Genomic DNA, 19,670 nt, shown 5'->3' on the forward strand with positions numbered 1-19,670 from the left:
TGGAATATTTTGAAAATTAGGATAAATTCCTTCCATCTTTAAGAGAATTCTAGTGTAGGTATGGCGTTATGAGAAAAAATTAAAATCTCACTAGATGGCAGCAATTACTCCAAAAAGAGAAAGGTACATTCTTACATAATGGAGACGGCCTTAAAATACCCTTCAGAGGAAACATCTTTATTTTCAACTAATCAGTGTGATTTGTTCACCAATAATTAGATGTCAAATGTGTGAAAAGAAATTTAGGTACTTTTCTAGCTCTTTTGTATTTCTAAATTAGTTTTCATATATAGTCTGTAACTGATTCCATCCATAACTTCACACCGAGTTTCAATTCTCGTCAAGGCCATAACATAACGTACAATAATACTTCAAAACACCTTCAGAGAGGTCAGCATTTGCCATTGTGCCTCCCAGTCCATGTCCTAAACCCAATCTGCGCTGACTGCATCCGTGCAGAAGACACAGTGTGCGTCCCTGGCCGGCCGTGGGACGGGCCTTGGCTGTGGGGGTTAGAGACGTGAGGGGAGGGCACCCGCTCTGGCCCATCACTCACTGATTGGGGAATTCGAGACACTCAATTCAGATGGAGGCCACAAAAATAAATGAATGAATGAATGAATGAATGAGTAAATAAATAAATAAATAAATAAATAAATAAAATAAATGTAGGCCACACAAAAGCCTAGGGCTTTTCATAGACAGCGAATCCTACGTGCTATTTTTCATTAAAAAAAAATCTAAATAATCCAACATCAGTCCAGTTTCAGCTTTTTCAGTTTTCTGGGTGCATAGAGCACGAAGTCCCAAGGAGACGTCACCCATCACCGAGAGGAAGAGTCCTGGGGTCTATTGGTAAGTATCACCGACTTCCAAATTCTTTGGAATAGCGTATCTTCTCAAGAATGGTTTACACAAAGACTTCTCCATGGTAAACCGAGGAGAAAGTGTACGCATCCAGGAAACGGCTCTGAAACGGGGCTTTAGCCCCAAAGGTGCGTCTGAAATTAAGGCAGGGAGCGCAGCCATTCTGCAGCTCAGCAGCTGGGTTTGGCCTTAAAATTTCTATCCCTTTCTCCCAAGTTCTGAGGACAAAGGACCTGACGTGGTGTCTGAAGAAATTCATGATTTTAAAAAAATCTTTTTTTTTTTTCTTTAAGTAATCACTGTAGCCACCATGGGGCTTAAACTTGTGACTCTGACATCAAGAGTCAGCCAGGCGCCCTGAAGAAATTCGTGATTCTAGAAACCGCTTCCGCGCACCCCACACCCAACCCACTGGTCGACCTCGATGACCATACTAGATTTTGAAAAGAACACAGAACAAGAAAATGACAATACAGAAGCCAGCTTACTATACGGTATAGGATGGAAGGTAAAATTAAAAAAAGATCAGAGACTGACTGACTAAATAAATAAATAAATAAATAAATAAATAAATAAAATCAGAGACTCAGAAAATCCTTGATATATATAATGTTTTACCAGGAAACCAGATCGGTTCCTCTCTCACTATCAAGCTCCCCGAGTGAAGACACGTCTTGATTCTGCTCCTCCTTTGAAGGTTCACGCTGCGGACGCCTGGGTGACTGGGTCCCTGACTCGGCTGGCTCATGCCCTGGGCTCAGGCTGTGACCTCAGGGTGCTGGGGTGGAGCCTGCTGGGGGCCCTGCTGAGGGGGGTGGGGGGCCGGGGGTCTCCCTCCACTTGTACCCTCCCACTCTCTCTCTCTCCCTCTCTCTCTGCAAGATAAATAAATAAATCCTTTTTTTTTTTAAATAAAATAAAAAATACAAGCTAACACACTGCCACAGACACTTCCCTGGCTTCCCAAACTAGTAGGAAATCTTTTGTCCTTTGAAATGCCATTACTGCTTCGTGCCTTTGGGACACGGCGGTTTGTCCTCGTCCTCTGCCATGGCCATTTCAGGTCAGCGGGCATCTAGTGACGGCAGCTGCATGACCCAGAGCGTAGGGGCCGTTCCTGGTTCGTCCTTTTCCCCAAGCACCTGGCTCAGGACCCTGTGCGGGCGAGTCCCAGGGGCTGTCGCTGTGGTTCCTACAACAGGCCTCGTTGGTTTCCTAGAGCTTTCATTACAGTTTTGTTGAGAAGAATCGCTAAGCTGCCAGTACATGCTCATCACCTCCGAGGAGGGACAATATTCCCAGTACCAGGAGGTCGCACAAGGTCGCCACTTCACGCCGCGGAGACTCGCTGGACATTTGGTTCTTCGCGAAACTGTGAGGATCTGCGAGGAGCCCCGGCTAGGGCTGGGCCGGATGGGGGCTGGATGGGGGCTGGATGGCTGGGCTGGATGGCTGGGCCGGATGGGGGCCAGATGAGGGCCGGATGGGGGCAGATGGGGGCTGGATGGGGGCCTGATGGGGGCTGGATGGGGGCCTGATGGGAGCCGGATGGCACGGGACCCCGACGGGCAGCCCAGCGACCCTCCCCTCACCGAGCCCCACCGTGACAACCCAGAGGGCCCCCAAACCTCCCTCAAAGCATCCTGCTTGCACCAGGACGTGGACAAGCCTGGGACGGAGGAGGCACCTGCCGTCACCTGGCCCTGCTGCCCACCACGTGCCCCTCACTGGAGGCCTCGGGCTGCAGGAGGCCATGGTACTCAAGCAGGGTCTCTGCCCCCCCATCCCCCATCTAGGCCTTGCAGCCTCATGCTGCCTCCCCGAGTGGTAAGGGGACCGACTGGCTCCGGCCTCCCTGCTGACCAGGGTTGGCTACTTCCTAGGGCTCCTGCCTCCTCGCTGGGGCCTCACTGCAGCCTCCACTGCAGCCTCCACTGCGGCCTCCACTGCGGCCTCCCGCGCTGTTAGGAGAACAAAGGAAGCCACATCCGTGGGGGTGCAGCCTGGGGAGCGGAGGCCCAGCTCCAAGGACACAGATGGACCCAAACCCGCTGATGATGGTGGCTCAACCTTTTCTGGTTTAAAAAGGTCTCCGGGGTACAAGCTTCCTTCCATGGGGGGAGCCCCCTCCCCTCCCCTTCCCGGGGCCTGCGCTCTCCTAGGAGGACTGAGGAGGCCCTCTGGTCGGCCTGCCCATGCTCAGGGTCCCACTTCGGGGACATGGCCTGGCCACGTCCCGGGTACCCCGGTGGCGCCCCACACACCCTTGCTCCTCTGGCCTTGGGAGCCGCACGTGCTGCTGAAGCAGGGGCCCTGCCAGCAAGCCCCGGGCTCCCTTCCTGCCCGCCCGCCTGGCCTCCGAGGCCACCCGGCAGGACACAGGCCCTGCGGCACCATGTCTGGGTCCTGGTGGGCCCGGGGACAAGGGTGCCCACAGAGGCACCTGCTGGGCTCGCCCATCTCCATGACCCAGGTCTCCCAGCCTCGCTGAGCCAGGGCTCCCCCAGAGTGTCCTTGCCGCCCGTGGCGGCTCCAGGTTGGACAGGACCCTGGGTCCTGACGGGTGGCCGCCCCCAGCCAAGCCATGTCTTTCATTCCCTTGGGAAGCGACATGCGATGGAGAAAACGGGAGCGACTGCAAGGCGGTCAGACTGCTTCTCCAGAGAGGTAGAACCCAGAACCCAGGCTGAACCAGAACCACACGGAGGGTCACCAGGAAGGAGCCATGACATGTGCCCGCGAGCATCCCGGGGGAGGGGAAGGCCGAGGCCCCCCACCGCAGGCTGGCGGCAGCGCCATGCACTGGAACTATTACGGTCCCCGTTTCCTCAAAAAGCGCATGATTTGCCCTGAACCAGGCAGCCATTCAGAGGTGGTTGGGCTGTGACTCCCGACCTTTACCAAGAATCCGAACCTGCGTGGTCAGCCCCAGAGGGCATCCGCGATCAACGCGGGCAGCAACCGCAGACCCAGGGCCACTATTTGACGACAGTAACAGAGTTTAAAAGCCTAGATTAGAAGGAATATTTGCATTGCTAATTCCGCACATTGACTATTAACTGAAATAAATTATAACAAAGGATGTTTCCTCAGAATTTCAGCGCCTCTTTGGGTTCTGCTATGTTCACTCATACCAAAGTAATAATCTGGAAAACGATATTCGAGGAAGACGTAGTACTCACAGGTTGACTTCATCTTCGTTTAATAGCTGCATCACCAGCAGGGTAACGTGAAAGGAGCCGTCACTGGTCATGGCTTTGGCTAGTCGCTCATCTTGCTGGAGTATTGCATTTTGCAGGATCTTAATTCCTCTTGTAATCTAATCGCACACACACATATACACACAGAACAGAGGTTAGGTAAGCAAGATTTCCTAAGACGACATGTCAGTCAAGAAGAAAAATAAGCAACAACCAAAATTAGAACGATGTCAAGATCCCTCAACTCAACAACGCTTAATTACCTATTTGTTCTCAAATACCCTGGATAAAATGAATTTTGGAAGCTTAATAGGATATATAAGTCTTGAAGAATCATACAATCCATGTCCATCTTAAAAACACCAAACCTACGGGCGCCTGGGAGGCTCAGTCGGTCAAACACCTGACGCTTGATTTCAGCTCAGGTTGGGATCTCAGAGTCATGAGGTCGAGCCCCACCCAGGGCTCTGTGCTGAGCAGGGCGTCTGCTTGAGACTCTCCCCCTCTCCCTTTGCCCCTCCTGTTCTCTCTCTCTCTCACACACAAATAAATAAATAAATCTTTTAAAAAAAATCAAGCCTAATACCCTTATTTTACAAACTGAGTCACTGGGTTGAACCCCCTGGTTGACAATCTCTCAGTGACCACGCAGCTTTTCAAAAAATGGTCCTTGGAATATGCAGTATGACTCATGATAATCATGATCTTTCCTAAAATAAAAAAAAAAAAAAAGTTTTATTCTTGCCACAGAAAGGTCAAGCCAGCAGACAACATTCCATTTCTGTTGGAAGTATTATTTATTTGTCCCCAAGTGAATGTGTCTGAGAACCCATTCTTCACGGCCTTTAAGATTTTTTAGGACAGCAAAAATCTCAACAGGAGTGACTATTGTCACTTGCTCAGATGTGTGAGGAGGGGCACAGCCGGGCAAGGAGAGTCGCCGAGGAGCTCACAGCTGACGGCAAAGCGAGCCGCCCTCGGAGAGGAGAGAGCGCCCAGGAGCCCGGAGGCCGGGCGCTCAGTCAGTGACCAGAGGGAGGGCAGGGGCCACAACAGGGGCAGGGGCCACTATGACACTGCGAGATCGGACAAAGGGGCTCGGAGCACAACGGACTGTCCTGATGCTGGAGTCGCTGCTTTCTCCCAACAACACTCCCAGTACACACAGGAGGGAACTGGGCAAACCCTGAGATGCCCTCGGGGACCTGGCCTCCTGGGGACCTGGCCTCCTGAAGACCTGGCCTCCCAGGGACCTGGCTGCTCAGGGACCTGGCCTCCTGGGACCTGGCCTCCCCAGGACCTGGCCTCCCCCCTGGGACCTGGCTGCCCGGGGACCTGGCCTCCCTGGTACCTGGTCTCCTGGGGACCTAGCTGCCCGGGGACCTGGCCTCCCAGAGACCTGGCTGCCCGGGGACCTGGCTGCCCAGGGACCTAGCCTCCCTGGGGACCTGGCCTCCTGGGGACCTGGCCTCCCGGGCAGCTTCACAGTAAATCTGTGTCCCCACAATCACCTCGCCGGTCTCTTTCCCTTGCCATCTGGGCGACGGCGACACAGGAAAGGGGGTTTTCTGGGAGGCAGTGATGTAGCAACACCTGATGTGTGATGGCCCAAGGCCAGGGGTCCCTTCAACGAATCCCAGAGCCTGAGAAACCAAGTGCTCCTGACCCGACCGCACATGAGGGTCGCAGGGAGTCCCTCTCCTCTAACTCTGTATCAATAAAACTCGACTGTCAACTCCTCCAGGGCCATGTTTATTTCTCTAACCCACCACCACACCTTGGCTACTCATAACAGTAAGAGAAACAACATGCAAAAGTACAGCTGAAACCAATACAACACTGTGTGTTCCCTGTGCCGGAATTAAAGTAAAGTAAGATAAAGAAGAGAACTGGCCTGAGGATACATCAGTAATGGTCAGGTCACATCATGCTGAGATGTGCTTTTGCACCTAAAATTTATTAGACATTTTCCAAATCATTAAATATATTGAATATCTTCATTTTCTTTAATGGCACGGGGTTCCAATTGTATAGATGCCCAATAATTTAATTATCTACTCCCTTACTTACAGAAATAAATTATTTTTTCTCAAAAAAAGTTTAATTAAGAAAACAAAACAAAAAATAATAAAGAACAATAGCACTAACTAACCTATATGGTGTGATCACTAGGTTCTAAGTACCAAAGTGAGCATTTTACACATATTAGTCCACTGAAGCCTCTGAACATCTCTATGTGGTAGGTATCGGTATTAACTCTATGAAAATAAACTGAAAAACAGAAGATCAAAAAAAAATCTGTTTAAAATCATATACCAAAACAAAGAAATTTAAGAATAAATTACAACACACAAGAAAAAATACAACAGATATAAGGAATTGGCTTGTTTTCTAGATGGGACAAAGGGGGCAGAGATGTGGGTACTGGCTTAAGAATGAAACACAAGAATGAAGAAGGAAAAAAGGAATTCAAAGATTTTTAGGAAGTCTTACTGGATACTGTGTGATGGAATACATTGGCCCTCTCAAAAAGACCTTTAAAGTAAATCTATATTACTCACAAATGATTTTAAATTTGAATTTTTGAGTTTTTTCCAGGTATAGCAAAATATTGAAATTGGCTTATGGTCCTAACAAAGCAACTCAAGAGGGTCAAGGTTCATATGGAAAGGGCCTCACCCAGTGTCAAGGGCATCAGAGGTGCTCAAAGCTGTTAGACTTCTGGCACTGGCACAAAAATAGACACAGAGATCAATGGGACAACACAGAAAGCCCAAAAAAGAAAAATACACTCATATGCTCAATTAATCTATGATGAAGGAGACAGAAATACAACAGGAAAAAGTCTCTTCAACAAATGGTGTAGAGAAAACCAGAGAGCAACATGTAGAAGAATAAAACTGGACCACTTCCTCAAACCATACACAAAAAATAAACTCAAAATGGATTAAAAGACCTAAATGTGAGACCTGAAACCATAAATCTCCTAGAGGGAAACAAAGGCCATCATCTCTCTTGGTAACATTTTTCTAGATACAACTCCTAAGGCAAGAAAAACAAAGCAAAAACAAACTATTGGGATCACACCAAAATAAAAAGCTTTTGTACAGCAAAAGAAATCAACAAAGTGAAAACCTACAGATTTTTTTTTAAGATTTTATTTACTTTTTTTTTTTTTTTTTTTTTGGTTTTATTTATTCATTTATAAGAGACACAGAGAGAGGCAGACACAGGCAGAGGGAAAAGCAGGCTCCATGCAGGGAGCCCAACATGGGACTTGATCCCAGGTCTCCAAGATCAGGCCCTGGGTCAAAGGCGGCGCTAAACTCCTGAGCCCTCCGGGCTGCCCTTATTTACTTATTTGAGACAGAGAGTGAACACCAGTGAGGAAGCAAGAGCGAGGGGAGGAGCAGTGAGAAAGGGAGAAGCCGACTGCTTGCTGAGTAGGGATCCTAATGCTGGGCTCAACCCCAGGGCCCTGGGATCATGACCTGAGCCGAAGGCAGACACTTTGCCGACTGAGCCACCCAGGTGTCCCTGGGGAAGATACTTTCAAATGACATTTGTTTGTTAATAACCAAAGAACATATACAACTCAACACCAAAAAAACAAATAATCTAATTAAAACATGGACAGAGGACCTGAAGAGACATTTTTCTAAAGAAGACATCCAGATGGCCAACAGATACATGAAAAGATGCTCAACGTCTTCATCATCAGGGAAACACAAATCAAAACCACAGTGAGATATCACCTTATACCTCTCAGAGGGGCTAGAATCAAAAAGACAAGATAAGACAAGACAAGACAAGACAAGACAAGACAAGACAAGAAAAGAAAAGAAAAGAAAAGAAAAGAAAAGAAAAGAAAAGAAAAGAAAGAAAAGAGAAAAAGAAAAGAAAAACGAAAAGAGAAAAGAAAAGAAAAAAAGAAAAAAGAGAAAAAAGAAAAAGAAAAAGAAAAAGAAAAAGAAAAAGAAAAGAAAATAACAAGTGTTGACAAGGATGTGAAGAAAAAGGATCCCTCATGCACTGTTGGTGGGAACATAGCTGCAACCACTGTGGAAAACAACATGGAGGTTCCTCAATAAATTAAAAATACAGTGTGATCCAGTAATTCTACTACTAGGTATTTAACCAAAGAAAATGAAAATAATAATTCAAAAACATACATGCACCTCCATGTTTATTGCAGCATAATTTACAATATTCAAATTGTGGAAGCCACCTGGTGCCCACTGATAGAGAAGATATTATACATATCTATATAATTCCACTATAAATATTTATGTATATTTATATATTGGAATGTTAATTAGGTATCAAAGATCTTGCCATTTGCAAAAACATGGACGGACCTGGAGAGTATTATGCTGAGCCACACAGAGAAAGATACATATCCTAAGAGTTGACCTCTATATGGAATCTAAAGCACAAAACAAATAAACAAAAACCAGAAACAGACCTATGGAAACAGAATTCACACTCACGGCTCCCAGAGGCGAGGTAGGAAGGTAGGACGGGCAGCGGGTGGGGGGTGGGAGACGCGGGCTCGCGGGTGGGCTGAGCAAGTCCGAGGATGAAAGGCACAGTGCAGGCAGCACGGCCGGTGGCATGAGCTGGGGCTGGGGGGTGACCCACGGGGGCTGCGCTCAGGGTGAGCATGGCCTAACGTAGATGGCCAAATCCCTAGGCTGTCCACCCGAGATGACTGGACGCTGTGTGCCAACCATACTTCAATTTAAAAACAAAGTCATGCCTCTAAACAATGTAATTACATCTCCAAATCTCAGGGGTACAAGTGGTAACTCTGGTTTGGCTGAACAGGAAGAGTAGCACAGGATGAGAACTCGCATACGCAGAGTGATGCTAATTAAGAATGCCGAACTTGGCTCAGAAATTCTGGATTTTAACCCGAGTCTACCATAGGTGTGAGGCCACACAAGTCACCTCGTCTCACAGAGTCTTGGCTTCTTCAGCTGCAAAATAGGAATGTTGGAATCTGCATGGCCGAACTCACAGAGCTGTGTCACGGGTCCCAGGACATAAGCTCCGTGAAAATGCCCTGTAAGCCCTACACCACTCGCCTGATTCGAGGGGTGGGACTGCCCCAATTATAATCCGTGGCCCTCTGCCCTTGTGGTTCTGCCTCCCGGGGACCGTTCAGCAATGTTTGGAGACGATTATAGCATTGCTAGGGACTTGCTGCTTGTTTTTGTTTGGTTGGTTCATTTAAAGGTTTGTTTTATTTATTTGAGAGAGGGAGAGTGTGTGTGTGAGTGGGGGCAGAGAAGAGCCCCCCCCCAGCAGACCCCCCACTGAGCACGGATTCCATCACAGGCTCCAGCCAGAACCCCGAGGTCATGACCTGGGCCAAAGACAAGGGTTGGATGCTCAGCCACCTGTGCCCACCAGGCGCCCAGGGGCTTGCTATTTGCACCTAGCAGGTAAGTTGTCTGCATTTTCATATAAACATTCTTCATTCTGGGCTCAAATACTAATTATATATAAATTCAGGATAATACTAAAAAACTGCATTTGTTTGTGTATTCAACATCTTAGTGCAATACCCAGCATGGTAAAATCGTTCCAGACCATCCAGTAGCTTATAAATTAAATATGGTAAAATAGTTCCAGACTATTTTAAATAAGTTAAATATTAAAAACCATAAAATACTTTGAAGATTAATTCCCTAATGTCACACAGCACTTATAATACAGGATTAACCTCAACCTACAAAAATTCTAAAGATAATGTAATCAAGTGATTTCTTTCCTTTTTTTAAAAAAAGTTTTATTTATGTAAATAATCTCTATATCCAACATGGGGCTCCAACTCACAACCCTGAGATTAAGAGTTGGATGCTCCTCCGACTGAGCCAGCGACACGCCCCAATCAGGTGATGTATTTCCAGCCACGCTTTGGTGCTCCCTATGACGCTCCAGATTAATTTACGTATTGCTTGATATCATCTTAAGAGCTTTTTAAATGTTTTTTTTTTTTATTCCTAATTACATTCTTAAAACATAAAAGAAAAACGAAAAAAACTTCAGTCTTCTTCTGCAACCCAGTGTATAAAGTACCAAAGTCAGTAAAGGCCAAAGGAAACTAATTGTTGCAGCCACTGTTTCAAAGTCTACAAAGCCCTTAAAGCTTATCTGTCACCACAATCCCCAGCCACTGACAGCACCATACAGGCACATTCAGAAAACCTAATACTTAGAGAGTCATATTTAAATAGAATATTGACAGAAACTTTGAAAAATAAGGCAAAGGCATCATTAAAATCCTAAATATTAAAAAAGTAATAAAAATTTAAAAAATCCTAAATATTTGTGTTTAGAGAATAAGCACACACTTCCACCTGTTAAACCTCACCACTAAGCCATGCCCCACATGCCTAAAAATAATGCAGTTAGAAAATTCACTTTTATACCTTTTAAGCTTTCTAATTGACTCAAAGCGTTCATGGGTGCAAAGGCAAAGCCTTAAAGTTACAGCGCTTCTGCACAAGGAAGACAAGCCACACGCCAGCACAGACGAGAATGTCTTTGACCCCCATCTTTTGACATTATTTTCGGAATTTTTTGAAGCTGTTAACTTATATTGTTCCCAAATTTGCTGCCTCATTAAGATTTACTAGAATTTTCACTTCAATTTGCTACCGTAACTTTTGTTCAATGCTGAGCACTTTCATTTTTCTTGCTTGTCTACAACCATGAAAAGAACTTGAAAGATTGATGACAGAGCAAAACTGGAGTAAAAGTAAAAAATCAATCTCCAACAGGAGGATTTTCCACATCTACCCAGTGGTTCACATGCACACCATGGTATCAAATACTTTCACAATTATACTTCCCAGGAAAGAACTGAATGCACAAATATACAATTATTATTGTGTAAGATCAGCAATTTTCATGTTACAAAATGATGAAATATGGGATTAAATGTTGCAAATGCCTTTTAAAACCCCCAAAGAATATTTTCCATTACTGTAAAAAATTATCTTGTAAAAAATTAACATATTCCTGAATTCAGTTTGATTGTTCCCTTGTGTTTTTTCAGCGCTGATTTCAATCTTATAATATTACTACTCATAAGAAAGCACATAAAACCAACAAGAGTAAATCCAACTAGAATTAACAATTAGACAATTCTAGCCATTTAAGAAACATGTAAGATTTATTATATTAAATATTTTTCTTCTTATTTTTAAGCTAATGTATAATTGCAGGTAGTGGAGAAACAGATTCTTTCATATACTTGAAATTAGGATATTTATATGTGGCCATTCTAATTCATTGTCCAGTTCTATTCCTAAAAAAAATATATGAATTTCCATTAAGGAAGAATTTCAAACATCTAAGAATGGGTTTTAAAATCAAAGACCCATGTAAATCTGAATCCTTTTTTTCTTTAAAACTAGATGCCAAAAAAAAAAAAACTAGATGCCAACAAGTAGAGGCCAAAAGTAGAGCAGCTCATTGTGAATGTGCTCCCTTCCAGAAGCCTGTTTGCAGGTCACTTAATTGGAACTTGGCACACAGTCTCCCATTGAAACACGTTATAAACGCCGCTTCTTTTCCCAGGCCTTCCCACGAAAGCCCATAAGCAGTTTTAAAAGAAAAATAACATTTGATACTTTAAAACAAACAAAAAAGACGTTCATATTAAAGATGCAAAATGTATGTCGTGACCCTGTCCCCTCCTGCCTCTGTGCCCATCGTCACCCACACAGCACCCTGGAGAGGGAAGCGGCCAACTCCTGGGCCTCCAGGCCCCTGGCCCCTGCAGTTGCCAAGCCACCCCGCCCCATGGCTGCAGGACCTCTAGCATGACCCGGGAGTTCCTGAACCCTCCGCCACTGCTGGTGTGACTGGGTGTGACTGGGTGTGCCCGAGCACCTGCAGCCCCTGTGGGCACCTGCAGCATCTCCGCTGCTGCCAAGCTCTGCTCTGGGTACAGAGGACAAGCCGGAGAGGCTGGGGAGGGTGACAACCGTGCTCAGGTGGCAGGGATGACAGGTCACGCAGGGGCCAGCGATTGGGCGGGGGTCACCAGTGAAGAGGGCAGGCTGAGATTTTGTCATTAACAAAACCAAGAGGAGAAAACCAAACCAAAACAAAACTCCCGGACAGGAGAGGCCTTCTCTGGGGGCAGAAGGAAACTGGCAGGTCCGAGGTCACAGGGGCTCAAGCACAAGGAACCGGTGCCAAAGCGGAGAAAGCGGGTCTGTGCAGAGCCTCGGGGGACATGGCAAAGCCTGTCTCCGTCCAGCAGGGAATAGCAAGACACAGAAGCAGGCAGGTGGCAGGTCCAGATGTGGGTTCAGAAAACAATGATCACCTCCATTTTACACCTAAAGAAATGTAAAAATGACACAAATCAAGTCACCTGCCCGACCTCCGCAGGGGTCTGCACCCGGATGTCTTCAAACAAGGCCCGTCTTCCCGCTGTCTACACCGCCTCCCAGAGAGGGAAAGGCAGACTCACAGGCTAGGGCAGCCTGCAAGGTGAGACCCAGGGTGCAGGCCATCCTCTCTTCCCCTCCTCCGGGCACTGCTGGGGCCCAAATCCCGAACAAGGTGCACAAGGAAAGAATGCCTGGGCCACGTGCCCTCCACACCTCATGACCCCAGCGATCTTCACCGGAGAGGCAGGAGGCCAGAGCTAGGCAAGGAGGGCCAGGCCGGCCTGGGGGGGTGGGAGGCTGCTCAGATCACCCCGCGGGCCCGGACGGATGTGTGAAGGGGGCAGGCCCCACGGAGGGCCGGTAAAGCAACTTAGAGAAGTGCTCCCCCAACTTCTACACTGAGGGAGGTAGTAGGACAAACTCTCTGCAGCAAACCAAAATACCGAACCCAGGGTCTCTCCCAATCATAGATTGGGGGTCCCTGCGAAGTCACCTTGCCTGTTCCACACTCTGGGTCCTGAGGACCTAGCTTCTGACTTCTCCATTAAACAGGACCACCTTTGCCCTCCAGCTGTCTTCTGACTTCCGTGTGTACCTACGATCCTAAATTTCAAAGAAAACCTGTCCAAATAACTCACAAGAATTTTATTTTATTTTATTTTATTTTATTTATTTTATTTTATTTATTTTAACGATTTATTTATTTATGAGAGAGAGAGAGAGAGGCAGAGACACAGGAAGAGGGAGAAGCAGGCTCCATGCAGGGAGCCCGACGCGGGACTCGATCCCGGGTCTCCAGGATCGCACCCTGGGCTAAAGGCAGGCACCAAACCGCTGAGCCACCCAGGGATCCCCCAGGTATTTTAATATAACATATAACATAATAGATCATTGCTGATGACATTAAACTTTGTGTCACCTAAACACTCTGAAGGACTATCATAATGTTAACACATCATATTTTACAGGTACGGACCAGTAAGATCATAATTAATTGTTTACTGCATTAAGTTCTAAAACCTCATATCACAGGGCAAGGTCGGTTAAGTGCTTTTGGCTCAGATCACGATCTCTGGGATTCCAGGATCGAGACCCGGATCAGGCTCCCTGGTCAGCAGGGGAGTCTGCTTTGTCCTCACCCTCTGCTCCTCCTTGGGCTCATGCCTGCATTCTCTCTCTCTCTTTCTCTAATAAATCAATAAAATACTTTAAAAAACTCTCTCTCTCTCTGTCTTTAATAAATAAATAAAATACTTTAAAAAATAAACTACAAAATTTTTAAAATAAATAGAAAATTCTATTTTTTACAAAAATCGCTAGGTAATACAAATTTCTTTTTTTATGTATCTTCTCTCCCCAGCTAAACTGTGATCTCACAGACCAAAAATTGCCTGGAATGCATCAAGAATATTTTTTTTTCTTTTGATATTTATTTGATTTCAATTTTCATTTGCTTTGATTTTTTTCCAAATTCATTAGCATTCCCCAGAAACATTCTAGTTAAATAAGGGAAGGAGCCACTGCAAAAGGTGCCTTAAAAAGAAACCAGAGGCCCAGAATGGAACCACAGGGGCGAAGGGCCTCGTGTCAGCAAGGCAAGAGGTCACACCTACCCTAACCACCCCAGGGACTTACCTGTCGCATGGGGTTTCCTGGTGGGCACAAGTAAGTTTACTGAGAGACCTGTCCTTTCTCCTTGAGAGGGTGACCTTGCCTAAAAGGATGGATCCTTTGCCCACAGTTTCCTTCTTTCCTCCCCATCTCTACCACTAAACCCTGCCCTCCTGCAGCTTGACGGAGCCCGTTCCTCTTCCTTCGCCAGATGAGAGGCTGCCCCATTCAGGACTTGCTCACTAAAGCCAACCGGGTCTTCAAATGTACTTGGGGTTTTTGTTGTTTAATACTAGTAAAGGGCATCATGGTCCACAATCAAACGGAAACTCAGATCTGCCTCTCGAACTGCACCAAGATGTGAAAACAGCCAGTCTTCCAGGGCAGCTTCCTTCTCCACCCCTGCTCCTTTAATTAGATAGCTTTAATTAGATACTGCAGCTCTCCGCCACATACAAGGGGTTCTTAGTTTGGGCCAATTGGCTGGTCCTGTTTCTTATTATTCATACCCCATTAATTTTTCAGATTTTTAATAGACTTCTACCCAAGTTTATCATGCAATATTAAATTGGTACAACAATGAGTAATTTTTAAAGAAACTTCTATGTTGCAATCATCCTCACCATACACAGGACTAAGCAGCAAGAAACCCACTTTACTTTCCAGAAGAGATTTCGGAATCCTCTTTTCCTACCTGGCCACTGCTCCCTGCTTCTGAAGGGGTCCTCCATTACGGCAAATACACACTTACAGAGAACCGACCCTGACATGCCACCTGGCAACACTTTTCAAAAGGCTTTTGCAAAATTAATGTTTAAATAGGATTGCTTAAATACTATTTCTCAAAATTACTGTTTAAATGCATTCTATTGTTTAAACAGGATTATTTCTCAGATACCCAGCTAAAATGCCACCAAAGACACTGAAGAGCTGAGAGCAAATGGGCTTACAAGCATTTAGTGTAATTTAAATTTAAAATAAACTTCAGAGTAAAACAGTTAAAAAAAAAACCTTTAAAAAAACAAAACAAATGAATAAACAAACAAAAAAGCAGAAACAAACCCATAAATACAAAGAAGTGAGGGTGGCCTGAGGGGAGTGTGGAGGGGGACGGGAAAATGGTGAAGGGGACGGGGAGGAACAGGCTTCCAGTCAAGGAATGAACAAGGCACGGGGATGAAAGGCACAGCGTAGGGGTCACAGTCCCTGGTGTTGACAGACGGGGGCTATCCCATCTGCGACGGGGTGCAGCCCACTGTACAGACCGTCACGTCCCCATGCTGCGCAGTTGAAACTAAAGTGACATTGCATGTCAACCATACTCCAATTTAAAAAATCAAAGCACCTCTTTGTTGGTGATCGGAATGGATAGGAAATAGTTGGGTTGATAACCTTTTTGCTTTTTTTTCCTCTTCTTTATTTGATCTTTACTGATCCGTTCATTTTCTTTACTTCTCTCCAAATTTATGTGGGGTACATCAGTGACTAGAGAGAAAAAGTCAAACAATAATATGTCTGATGTATTTAAACAAAGATAATTTAGTCCAAAAAAACAAACAAACAAACAAAGGAAACAAGCACTATATAAGTAGCAATCACCCATTAGAGTCATTTTCACATCGAAAGCAGGACTGAGCAAACTCTTCTGTAAAGGACCCCAGAGTAAATATTTGAGGCTTTGCATATCACATGGTCTTGGTCAAAACTATCCAAGTCTGCTGTAGACAAACACAGAGAAGTAGGTGCAGCTGTGTTCCAATAAAACCTCTTTACAAAGCAGAGGGTTGGCCAGATGTGGCCCATGATCTAGAGCTCCACTAACAACCATCCTCTCCCCGGGGCCACAATTCTCATGATACCAGAAAAGATCATTTTTTTCACCCATCTTGTATATGTCTATTTGTGACTTCCACAACATAACCACTGATAGCAACGCCACTCCAAGTCTGGTCTGTGGTCGGCGTCAAGAGACTGTTTTAGAAACTTCCATAGGAGGAAGCAAAGTAATTTTGTCTATTGAATTTTGGTTTCTATGTTGTGGGTTTTTTTTTTTTTCATTTTTCTAATAGTTCATTTTTTTACTCTATTTTACAAAAATATCAGTTGGCAACAAATAGGAAATTAAAACAAAACAAAACTGGTCCTTAACCACAAATAGTTGAGAAGCGCTTAGGAGCCTACTTGTTAACGTCATCTTCAAAAGACTCATTCACAACACCCAACAATTCTAATTATGAAGCTATGCCCCCAGAAATAATTACCAAATCAGTATGAAATGCTGTTGTCTCCTTTTTTCACAGACTCTATCAGCAACTCCCCTGTGCGTGCAAAACCACCACTGACAGTTTTCAGGCTGCGCCTTACTGAACAATAGCTTACTGTTCAGAATGGAGGGCCTTACGGAGACTTAGTAAAAATTCAAGTATAATTGCATATTCTGAGGTATAACCTTAGAAAAGGGGTGAGAAGAAGAAACCCCCTTATTTACATTCAATCCTAGAGGTCAGTTCCATCTTTGGGATCAACTCTAAGAGACCCTAGTGATCATTACACACAATGCCTTGTGGGAAGTCAGCTCAACCCACAGCATCCTGATCTTACTGAACTCCTTATTCTACATCAAAAAACAGAAATGCAGAAAAACTTAAAAACCGTTCAATGTCACAGAGTCAGATCTGGCAGTTAGACCTTTTAATTTTCTCCTTCTAGCGCATTTCCTACTGAATCCAACTGCTTCTCTGCGGAAGTTCTGGAAAACCAAACAGTAATCTTCCCTTTTTCTATTATTTAAAAAAAATTTAAAAAGAAGAAGATTTTATTTTTAAGTACTCTCTACAGTCAACGTGGGGCTCAAACTTACAACCCTGAGATGAAGAGTCACCTGTTCCAGCAACTCAGCCTGTCAGGTACCCCTACTGTTCTTTAAAATATTAAGAGTAAGGGCATCTGACTGGCTCAGTCAGAGAAGAATGTGACTCTTGATCTGAGGTCACGAGTTCAAGCCCCACATTGGGTGTAGAGATTACTTATAAGTAAACAGACTTTAACAAGATTTTTTAAAAATAAAAAAATGAATAAAATATTGAATAAACAAAATTTAAATAAATGTCACAAATAGTATTTTAATGCTAACTTCTAAGAAAATTAGTAGAGGTTCACCTGGGTGGCTCAGGGGTTGAGCATCTGCCTTCAGCTCAGGTCATGACCCTGGGATCCCGGGATCGAGTCCCCCATCAGGCTCCCTGCATGGAGCCTGCTCCTCCCCCTGCCTGTGTCTCTGCCTCTCTCTCTGTGTCTCTCATGAATAAATAAATAAAATCTTTTAAAAAATAAGTAAAGTATGTTTACAATTTAAAAACTAAAGGTTTGTAGAAATAGACATGCTGTCTTTCCAGGACTAACATACACTTGTGACATCTAGAAGGTAAGGGGTAAAGTTAGAGCAAGGCAACCCGGGTAATAAGTCTAAGTACAGCACTACGAGTTAGGGCAAAATTATCTGGTATGTTTGTGCATGAACTTCATTACTATCAACAATATACCTGATGATTAATATGGTTAAAATGATGTATCTTCACGGAGAACGTGTATTTGAAATATAAATTATTATATGCTACCTGTTTACAGGTAAGCTTGTCAGAACTTTATAAATCCTATTACTAAGAAAAACTTTGCCGCATTCTCATCTGCATCATGAGCATTGATTGAATTGCCTCATATGATGCCATTGGGTTTTATTTCCCACGCAATTCTTTAAATATGGAAAATCAAATCAATATGCTATCGAGCTGCTTGCAATTTTAGACATCTAAGAAACAGTCCTACATTTGATCGTAACAAACTAAATCTACTAATTTTAAACAGAAGCCACAAAATATGCTAATAAAGTACCATATATATTTGAAAGCACCGTCTGCAGACATTTCTAGCCCACCTCCATCTGCTCTTGGTAAACCAGTGCTCTAGAAATGGAAATCTGTTTTAATATAGTCTGGATCAGAGTTTGTGGGATGGAATTCTGGCCCCCCTACTTACTAGCTGTGAGACTTTAGATTAGTCACATGAACTCTCTTTACTTCAGTTTCCACCTGTACAATTTGAGAATAATAATAATAATAAATATATACATATTATTAATAATAATAATAAACAGCTACCTCACAGGGCCATTTTTGAGTGAGTTCATACATGAAAGCTCTTCAGCTACTTCCTGGTACAAGCTAAGCTACTAAATTATGAGATGGCACCCCAAACTACACAGAATTAGGGAGACAGTGTATCTGCTAACATCATTTAGAAGACTCCAAAAAGAAACTAAGATGAAGAATAAACTATCTACTGTTTTTCATCATCCAGACCACTTGTACTCTCTGTGATTATGGAAAATGAAGAACAATCTTGAGCAGTTTTCTAAAAATTAAAGATAGCACTGAAAAATATTTCTAAAGCAAAACACCCATTTTTTAAAAGTAAAATCACAAACTAATACTAGGTAAGTTTCCAGCATCCTTCCTTTTATATCCCATTGTCCAAATGAGGACACGAGGCTAACCCCAAGCCTCACTGGAAGCTGGGACAGGGAGCTATCAACCTATGCCTGTGTGGGAAAAGTAGCTACAAAAGGAAAAGGAGAGGTGCGCCCCGGTGGCTCAGTTGGTTGAGCATCTGCCTTTGGCTCAGGTCATGATCCCGGGGTCCTGGGATGAGCCCCCACGTCATCAGGCTCCCTGCCCAGTGAGGAGTCTGCTTCTCCCTCTCCCTCTGCTGCTCCCCCTGCTTGGACGAGAAAAAAAAAAGGAAGAAAGGAAGAAAGGAAGAAAGGAAGGAAGGAAGGAAGGAAGGAAGGAAGGAAGGAAGGAAAAAATAAGAAAAGAAAAGAAAAGAAAAAAGAAAAGAAAAGGAAAAAAAAGAAAAGAAAAAAGAACAGCTGCTGGCAAGGCAGCTAGCAATGTCTCAGTCTCGTAGAGGCAGCACTAGATAGTGGAAGGGACAATGACCCAAAGACTAGCCTTCCAGCAAGAATTTTCCATCAAGTCACTTCATTTATCTGAGAACTTAAAAAGTTGGCCAGTCCTTAGAGAAATAGCATATTCTAGGCCTGAGGCACAATATATACCAGAGGAACCTGGATCTCAGACTCCTGGCACCATATCAGAAGGTCTCTAGACCCAGTTTGCAAGTCCCCCCCGCTCTCCAGGGCCAAAGACAGCACAATTCGAGTATCAGATAGAATAACTCCAGTAGCGTGAAATAGATCAACTTTGTCTAAATCCATCAGCTCATTATAATACTCAAAGGAAAAATTATAAACAAAATTCACAGGTCACCTTTGGAGTAGCCTAAAGAACTATTATTCTACAAACCTGGTGATAAAAGAGGAAAAAAAATCAAGCATTTATCCTGCCTTTCCTTATAAGCAAAGAGTCATACAGGGAATCAAACTGTTAACTTAGGCAAAGTTCTTCTTTACAGAAATTTTCAGCTAATGATGCAAAAAGAGTTACAATATTAGCATTCTGAAACCTTTTAACAGAATGATGGATCAACACAAAGATTATCAATGGATGATCCATTGAAC

General features: G+C 44.3%; 1 protein-coding gene across 5 annotated transcripts in view; it reads right to left on the reverse strand.

Annotated features, from left to right (window-relative positions):
• The window catches only part of AKAP7 (A-kinase anchoring protein 7), a 125,207-nt gene that overhangs the window by 88,149 nt on the left and 17,388 nt on the right, over positions 1-19,670 (reverse strand). For all 5 annotated transcript variants that reach the window (XR_012002655.1, XR_012002658.1, XM_072764216.1 and 2 more), the window contains exons 3-4: positions 15,438-15,577; positions 4,050-4,186 (exon numbers count right to left, since the gene is read on the reverse strand). Coding sequence is in view for 3 of the 5 variants with exons in the window: in XM_072764216.1 (XP_072620317.1) it covers positions 4,050-4,186; positions 15,438-15,577 (277 nt within the window). In the remaining 2 variants the exon portion in view is untranslated. The remainder of the gene's footprint in view (positions 1-4,049; positions 4,187-15,437; positions 15,578-19,670) is intronic.

This window comes from Vulpes vulpes, chromosome 1, assembly GCF_048418805.1.
Source record: "Vulpes vulpes isolate BD-2025 chromosome 1, VulVul3, whole genome shotgun sequence".
In the NCBI taxonomy this organism is placed as follows: domain Eukaryota; kingdom Metazoa; phylum Chordata; class Mammalia; order Carnivora; family Canidae; genus Vulpes; species Vulpes vulpes.